This window comes from Urocampus carinirostris, chromosome 2 (genome assembly GCF_059441175.1).
Source record: "Urocampus carinirostris isolate Australia breed hairy pipefish chromosome 2, RoL_Ucar_1.0, whole genome shotgun sequence".
NCBI lineage: Eukaryota > Metazoa > Chordata > Actinopteri > Syngnathiformes > Syngnathidae > Urocampus > Urocampus carinirostris.
The window spans coordinates 68,412,495-68,420,811 of NC_142350.1; the positions used below are offsets into that span (position 1 = coordinate 68,412,495).

General features: G+C 46.3%; 1 protein-coding gene across 1 annotated transcript; it reads left to right on the top strand.

Annotated features, from left to right (window-relative positions):
* The first annotated feature begins 866 nt into the window (after positions 1–866).
* LOC148373098 (uncharacterized) lies at positions 867–7,510 on the top strand. The gene is made up of 6 exons (XM_088328155.1): positions 867–993; positions 2,969–3,226; positions 4,133–4,208; positions 4,797–4,875; positions 5,755–5,944; positions 7,030–7,510. Exons 2-6 carry the CDS (start codon positions 2,975–2,977, stop codon positions 7,426–7,428), a joined length of 996 nt encoding a protein of 331 aa, XP_088184281.1. The 5' UTR covers positions 867–993; positions 2,969–2,974; the 3' UTR covers positions 7,429–7,510.
* Positions 7,511–8,317: the final 807 nt, after the last annotated feature.

Sequence of the window (8,317 nt, forward strand, 5' to 3'; positions counted from 1 at the left end):
GGGCACTCCGGTTTCCTCCCACATTCCAAAAAATGCATGTCAGGTTCATTGTCAAATTGTCCCTAGGTGTGAATGGACAAGTGAGTTGTCTGTCCCTGTGTGCCCTGCGACTGGCTGGCAACCGGTTGAGGGTGTCTCCTGTACACTGCCCGGAGATGGCCGGGATGGGCTCCAGCACCCCCGTGACCCTACTGAGGATAAGCTGTGCAGATAATAGATGGATGGATTTGTCAAAAGGTGAGGCTCACATAGAGGAAACAAAAACCTCGTGAAAGAAGAAATATGACGTATGTATGAATACATATTGATTCGATCGTACTTTTAACTGTCCTGTCGTCAAAATCACTCGCCGCTGTGTGAAAAAAAACTCTAAATGATATTTTATTTGACTTGAAATGTGATGACTTTTATCGCGTCAAAAATGAAATGGGTTCCCATTTCCGTGGAATCCGCGACATGAGGTTGTGTCGATTTCATTTTTGGGGTCGACGCATTCGAAAGCTCAACCTCGTCTTTATTATTGTTGGGGGGAGAATTTCTCCGAGTGTGGGCGTGGCCTCGTGCGCGCGCACGCCTGTGTTTACACACGCTCGCTCTCGCCGTAGTAAAAGCCTCCACACGGGTGCCACATGAGTAGGCGGGGCCCAGGCGCCGCCGGCCAATCGGCGTTGGGCGGAACCGACACTGGCTGCGAGGCTCCGACCAATCAGGGCGCGCCGATGACGCGGGCACGTGGATCCCGGCACATGTTGACGGCACCAGAAAGAGAAATTGGGGGAGGGAGCTTGACGCGCGTGCGGGTGCACGCGCACACGAAGGCGTGAACGCGCGCCTTCGGGAGACGCCGCTCGCTCGCTCGCCCGGATGCTCACGTCGCCTGCTCGCCGCTCCTTCACGGAACCCAATCTGATCCAGAACCGGACTGGAACTGGACCGAAACCGCCGCTCTTCTTTATTGTTTCTTCTCCTTTTTAGTCGACAGCGAGCGAGAAGGTGAGTCGAGTCCTTTTCTGCGATGGGATAGAGGGGAGGGGGGAAGGAGGGGGAAAGGGGGGGGGGGGCAGGAGGGGTCTTCCCCAAGTTGTCATGCTAGCTGCATCCTGTTTGCTCCCTTTGCAACGATTTGCTACTTTCAAGTCCTTTTTTTTAGAATGGATGCACAAAACAAAACAAAAACCTGGAAAGTCAATTCTTGTTTCAAATTGTACAGCGATGGAAAGTTCTCCCCGAGCCAAATTTCACGCTTCAGGGTTCATACGGCAACTTGAAATCCTGCAAAACGCTCGAATCTAACGTTGTCGTTTACGGTTGAAAAGAGCTCGCTGATGGGTGAAGTTGTTGTAAACGCTTGAAATTGTTACCGTGTTTCTCGTCACGTCTGCTCTGCTTTGCCGTCGCATTTCTTTTCCCCTCGTCATGAACGCCAGATGGCATTAGTTTGTATGGCATTGTCCCATGAAACGTCGTCGCCCCCTACAGGACAGGTGCGTGCTACACCTAAACAGGCCGCTATCAAAAGTGTAGAAGTGCAAGGATTACGTCTCGATTTTGGACATTTGTTATGGTCCAGGTAGCGTTTCCCAAACGGCCATGGCAACAACTTCCTGCAACTGAAGCCACCTATTTGTCTCATCATTTTTATCCAACACCTATATTGGGAAAGATTTCTCTCCGAATCAAACACATTTACAATTTGCTCTAGATCTGAAAACTGTATGTCTGATAAATGCACACATAAGTTTAAAAATCACAGATATATTTGTGGCTTTGCCACATTCTCTCTTTGAAAGATACTGGAGAAACTTGGAAAATGCTTTTGAAAGTCCTTCTAAAGTGCTGGCATTTGCCCATCAAAATGTGTACGAACCCTGACTCTAATTCATTAGAAATTCAAATCCAAATCCAAAAGAAGTCGTTGCACGTTTTGTGACTTGAAACGAAAAAAAGGAGTCAGAAAGCTCGTTAGAAATAGAAAGTCGCAATTTCTCCGAAGACTTTTCAGGTTAGAATTTTCAAAAAAAGGATTTCCAATGTTGTAAAACAAATGTTTCACTGGCGGCTGTTTATTGAATGATATATATCTATCAAATAACAGGATACAATCGCATAGAAAATAGACTTAAATCCCCTATCACCTAGAATAAGTAAACCGTGACCACAAATGATAAAACAACGTGAAAATATCAATTTAGTAAGAGGACAATTCCATTTCAAACCGGTGCCGACAATTCATTTTGGAATTCGTGTCCCTCGACATACGTTTCATGAAAACGTGCCTCGAAATTGAACAATCGTTTTGGGGGGATTTAAAAAGGAGGTGGCAATAAAGTGCATTGGAAAGAGTTGCAAAGAGAAAGGCTCTGCGAGGCGGGCGTAAAAAGGGCGCTCTCCTCTTGTGACCCCCCCCTCGGGGTCCACCAGACGGCAATGAAAATGGAGAAAGGGGGATGTCGCAGAGCTTTCGAAGGAATATAGATTTCCTTCGCAAACGTCTCCGTGTTTGCAGGCGCCGGCCCGTAGAGCCGCTATGTTCACCAAACCAACGAGACAGCACTGTCCCGTTGGGAGCTGGGTCTTTATTGGTGGGGGGCTGGCTCGTACAGTCGATTTTTGCGAACGAAACATCACTTTCTCGAACGTTTTTTGATGCGGGGGTGGCGGCCGTCTTTGATGACTTCAACGAGCCGGCACATAGAGTCATTGATGTTGACCAAAGACACTCTCTCCATTTATTGGTTGGGAGCTGGCTCAAACGGCCGTTACGTTCATCAAAGACACAACACTTTCTCTTACAGGTTTTTCCTCTCATGTGTCTTAAATGGACCCACTCCACCTTCCCCTTAAAGTAGGCCGACACCATTTAGTGTGGCAGCGGCACGTGGGCATGGGCGTGACCCCCCCCCTCCTTTTTATTTTGAGAAGGTTTTGTACATTTTCTGCCTCTATTCGTGTGCCCCCGCCACCCCAGGGGAGGATGCAATCGCAGGGCAGCACCTCATCGCAGCCGTCGCTGGATTCGCTGAGCTCGGGCGACAGTCTCCTCTTCGGCGAATCGGACGACGTCTTCCTGGCCGACGCCCCCGAGGAGGGCGACCCCACGGCGGCGGGGGAGCGGGGCCAGACGCCGACCCCCGGCGCCCTGTGGCACGGGTTCGAATCCGGAGAGGGCGGGGCCTCGCCCGCCCACGTGCCCAGGTCGCAGGGGGACCTGCTTTTTGCGCAGAAAGTGAGTCTTGCTTTTATTCTTCCAAGGAAAGAGAAATACTAAAGAAAAACGACTACAAATATTCCAATGCAAGCATGCGTCAGAATAACTACAAATATTCAACTACAGTCGTACAAAAATGCAACAAAAATACAACAAAAAGACTACTGCGGAAATACTGCCAAAATGCATCTACACGAATGCAGAAAATACAGCAGGAATACCACAACTGAAATATTATAAAAATAATACTACAGTCTAACTACAAGACAGAAATAATACAACTTAAAGTAAAGAATACTACTACAGCAATACAAAACAACTACAGAAAAGTGATACAAAAACTAAAAAAAATACTTCTACAGGAAAACTAAAAACTACAACAGAGATAACACTAAAAAGACTCCAAAGTACTACAAAGCATTACTACAGAAATACAGTAAAAAACTGTCCAAAAAGTATAAAAGAAATCCGACAAGAAAACTACAGATATACGACTACAGGAAGACTACAAAATACCACAAAACGCTACTACAGAAATACATAACAAAAATATATAACCGAAATATGAAAAAATGCTACTACAGAAATATAAAAAAAAATACAACAACAAAACTGCTTCAAAAACAACAGAAACATTACAAAAACGACTACGAGAGAAATGCTACAAAAATACATCTACAGAAATATAACGGAAATGATGATAGAAAATGACTGCAAAGATACTTGTACAGGAATACAACAGGAAATACGGAGAAACCTAGTATCAAAATTAGAGCTTGAAAACGGGGCCCCGCTATATTTTTGGCTTTTATCCTGAAAGGAAAAGCAACACGACATCAATACTTGCGTACTAGAGTAATAGTGTCATGGAGAAATGGGAGTATAGAGTAGGTCTAAAAACGCCGATGTGTTTGTCTGTCACAGTGCGCCGAGCTGCAAGGTTTCGTCCGCCCGCTCTTGGAACTTCTCAACGGGCTCAAAAAGGGACGCTTCGACAGAGGTCAGCATCTTTGAGCACGCTCTCGCTTATAGGACACGTATTCTCACTCTTAAAGGAAACATACCGTCTTGCTTATAGGATGCATATCCTTTCGCTTATAGGACACATATTCTTTAGCTTATAGGACACCTCACCTTTCGCTTCTAGGACACATATCCTCTCTCTTAAGGGACACATATACTCTCTATTAAGGGACACATATTCTCTCGCTTATAGGACGCATATGCTCTCGATTATAGGACACATATTCTTTCGCTTATAGGACGCGTATCCTTTCGCTTATAGGACACATATTTTCACGCTTATAGGACGCATATCCTCTCTCTTTTCATCCAAAAGTATCAGCATTTAGAAATAAAGGTATACGTTTGTTTCCATCAAATGAGGCTTCATTTTTTTAGAAATGAGACAGAAACTTCACCGTACGTTACTGATCACGACTAAGCTGTAATTCCACTCTCGACCTCGAGGCGGTGTTTTGTCCAAAGTCGAGTTTATTCATCGGCGATCGCTTTGGGGAAAAATTTCGTTCGGCGACGAGCGAATCGGTGGATTCGGTGATTGACGGCCATTTTTCTGGATCCGCAGGTCTGAGTAGTTTCCAGCAGACGGTGGCCGTGGACCGCATCCAGCGCATCGTGGGCGTTTTGCAGAAACAAAATGGCGGGTAAGGCAACGCTTTCGAATCCCGGACAAGTATCAGACCATAGCAGAGGCCGTTGCCGCAGTCGCGTCCCGGCTCTGGCGCGTAGTCCTTTGCATCTATTGGTTAGCAACTACTCGTTAGCTCCAGTGATAACAGTAATAGCCCTGTGCCATTACTCCGTGTAAGAACACAGCGATAACAGGACCATAAGAAAATGAATGAAAATGAACAAGCCCGTTAATTCTGAATAAGCGTGTTAGCGTGGTGTCGTCGGCATGGGGTCGTTAGCATGGAGTCGTTAGCACGGCGTCGTTAGCGCGGAGTCCTTAGGCTGGAGTCCTGAACATCTTCTCGTTACCATGTATTGTTAGCATATGGTTGATAGCATGTATTCATTACCGTGTAGTCGTTAGCATCTAACCTCGAGCATGGAGTCGATAGCATGTAATCGTTGGTATGTAGTCGTTAGCATCTACCCCTTGGCATGGAGCCGATAGCACGGAGTCATTAGTGTGTCGTCGTTAGCATGGAGTCGTTAGCATCTACCCCCGTAGCACAAATTCGTTAGCCTTGTTCAGCCAAGCCCAACTAAATAGTAAAATATATTCTGCTAATGATTTCTCGTGCAGCACAGTTCTGAGGTCATGGGTTCAAATCCAGCTACCAACCTTCCTGTGCGGAGTTTGCACGTTTCCTCCCGCATTCCAAAACCATGCATGTCAGGTTAATTGGCCGGTCCAATTGTCTGTCCCCGTGTGCCCTGCGACTGGCTGGCAACCAGTTTCCCTGCCCACTGCCCGAAGATGGCTGGGATGGGCTCCAGCACCCCTGTGACCCTACTGTGCAGATAATGGATGGATGGGTGGATATATATATATATATCTTTGTTTTTTCTTTCAGGGAGAAGTACTTGAACACACTCCTGCAGGTAGAGATGATGCTGAAGTTGTGGTTTCCTCATGTTGCCAGCTCCGCCCCCTCCTCAGAAGCTGGCCCCGCCCCGTCTCCCGGCCCCGCCCCCTCGCCCGGCTGCTCGGGCGCGGTCACGCCCCCCCGCAAGCACAGGGACCAATCGCATATCCCCGTCAAGGTAAGCGGCGCAATTTTTTTGAAATTGAGGCGATTGGGAAAACTAGGGCCCGCGGGCCAGGCCTGGTCCCCCGGGCTTCTTCATTTAGCGCACTGGAACCAAAATAGTATATAATAGTAAATCAAGTATTACTAATGGAAAATGATGTTGTTTGGGGTTGTGCCAGCTTTGAACCCTATTATCTTTTTAGACGTCTACTACAAAAATATAACAAAATGACGACAATACTAAATTTTAAATTTAGGGACATATCACTGGATATTGTTTTGCCTAGAAAAATACTACTACAGTTATAGTATAATACAGGAATACTATGGAAGTAAATATCACATTTGGTGCTTTAAAACAGGGACCTAAAATATATTTTGACTTTTATCCCAAAAATGACTACAAAATTACACCTACAGTAATACTACAGAAATATTATCATGGAAATACTACAAAAATATGAATACAGAAATACCTCAAGAATACTACTGCAATGATACTATGATAAAGCACACTACTACAGAAAGTGTACTACAGAAATACTTCAAAATGTATGTACAATAATACTCAAAAATCCTATGGACATTTCTTCTTAGATATGACAACAGGGATACCATAAAATTCTACAAAATATGACTAAAGACAGACTACAGCAAATATTACTAAAGAAAATACTGTACTAAAATATAATGCAGAAATACTACAAATTAAATGTGCAGTCGAACTAGAAAAACATGTACACGATGACAACAAAAATATGACTACAGGAACACTCAAATGCTACAAAATATTACAAGAGAAATACTGCAAGAATGCATCTACAGTAATAATACCAAAAAAATGACGGAAATACAACAAGATAATGCTAGAGAAATACTAGAAAAATAAAACTATAATAACACTACAAAACTAAATATGAAATGTAGTGCTTAAAACTGGGAGCTCATAAATAATTTGATCTTAATCCAAATGAAAAATAACACCTTAATATGAAAAAGGTCATAGGTTTCCGGGACCCAGGGCCAGATTTTTCTACCCGACGCCGTCAGCCATTCGGAAAGCCCTAGCGACCGGATTGTGTTTTTTTTTTCCCGCAGAAACGTCGACTCAGCTGGACAGGAAGCGACTCCCCGGCCCCCTCGCCGGGGCCCCCTAAGGTCCCCGACGGGGGGGCCCCTCAAAACCAGGAAAGGGGCCAGAACGGCGGGCGAGAAGAAGAGACGGAAGCCCCGACAGGTAGACCCCGCCCCCTCCACCTGCAAGCACCGCCCCTTCAAATGGCCGACTGTGAGAAAAGCGGCCGGGGGGCGGAGCCTAGCCTGACCTGGGTTCACTCCGCCCCCATCCCGTGCGCGGGGACGGCGGGCGGTGCCGAAGCCACGCAGGACTGCGCCGTGTCCTCCACCACGCCCCCCGAGCGCAGGAACGACCAATGGGAAGCCGCGCGCTGCCGAGGCCACGCCCACCAGGAGGAGCGGCGGGGCCCGCCCACTTAAGGGCGGAGCCGAACAAAGCTCCGAACGCGTGTTGATAATCACAAATGTGCAAATCGAATTCATTCTAACAAAAAAAAAAAAAAAAAAATCAAACAGGAAGTCCTTGCACGTTGCGTTCAAGGACTCTGGAGAGTGTAGGAGACGCCAAATCATTTACAGAATGTAGTCAGACAAGCGCATACGCTTAATTTATATTTTATTTATTTCTCGGGTATTTATTTTTCAGACAGGTAACTGGTCGAAAGCCACAAAGAGGGCGTGGCCTTTTTTTGACCGCCGTGCCTTCGAGCCGATACGACGGGGGTGGGCAAACGACGTCCGGCGGGCCACGCGCGGTCCGCTCGGCTCTTACGTCGGGCCCGCCGAATGGGAACGCTCAAACTATGATGACAACGTATATAATCGTAAACGAGGTACTACTGACAAAACAAATACAAACTGACGCCGAACATAAAAATACAATAAAACGCTGCATAGACGTGACGAAAATACTTACTAAGGAAATACCGCGCAAATACTACTAAAATATGCGACGCAAATCATAAAACTACAGTAATGCTACTAAACAAAATAGACGCTCAATTTGATGTGACCGTTCCGAAAGGGAAAACAAGGTGTACTTTGGTGAAAAGATGGGCTAGGTGCCAAGGACGGGCCCTCCGGCCTCAGCTTTAGAAGCCATTGCGGTGTATTTGCCCGCCCCTGCAATAAGATCCCTGCGCTTTCTTCGGCTCCCGTTTGAAGAAAGCGTTGGCGAGATTTCTTCACGCATCTTGCCGGTAGTCACCCGCCGCAAGACGTTAGCCTCTTTGCTAGCCAAACCCTTTTTTTTCTTTCGCTTTGGTTTTTTGGACGACTTTAGTCGAGTGCCAGCACGCACACTTTGTAG

What these genes read in the sequence shown, in the direction of transcription:
- LOC148373098 (XM_088328155.1), top strand. Translation starts at nt 2,975, where the DNA reads ATGCAATCGCAGGGCAGCACCTCATCGCAGCCGTCGCTGGATTCGCTG. An exon ending in TTGCAGAAACAAAATGGCGG is followed by an intron (nt 4,876 to 5,754) that starts GTAAGGCAACGC and finishes TTTTTCTTTCAG; the next exon opens with GGAGAAGTACTTGAACACAC. An exon ending in AATCGCATATCCCCGTCAAG is followed by an intron (nt 5,945 to 7,029) that starts GTAAGCGGCGCA and finishes TTTTTCCCGCAG; the next exon opens with AAACGTCGACTCAGCTGGAC.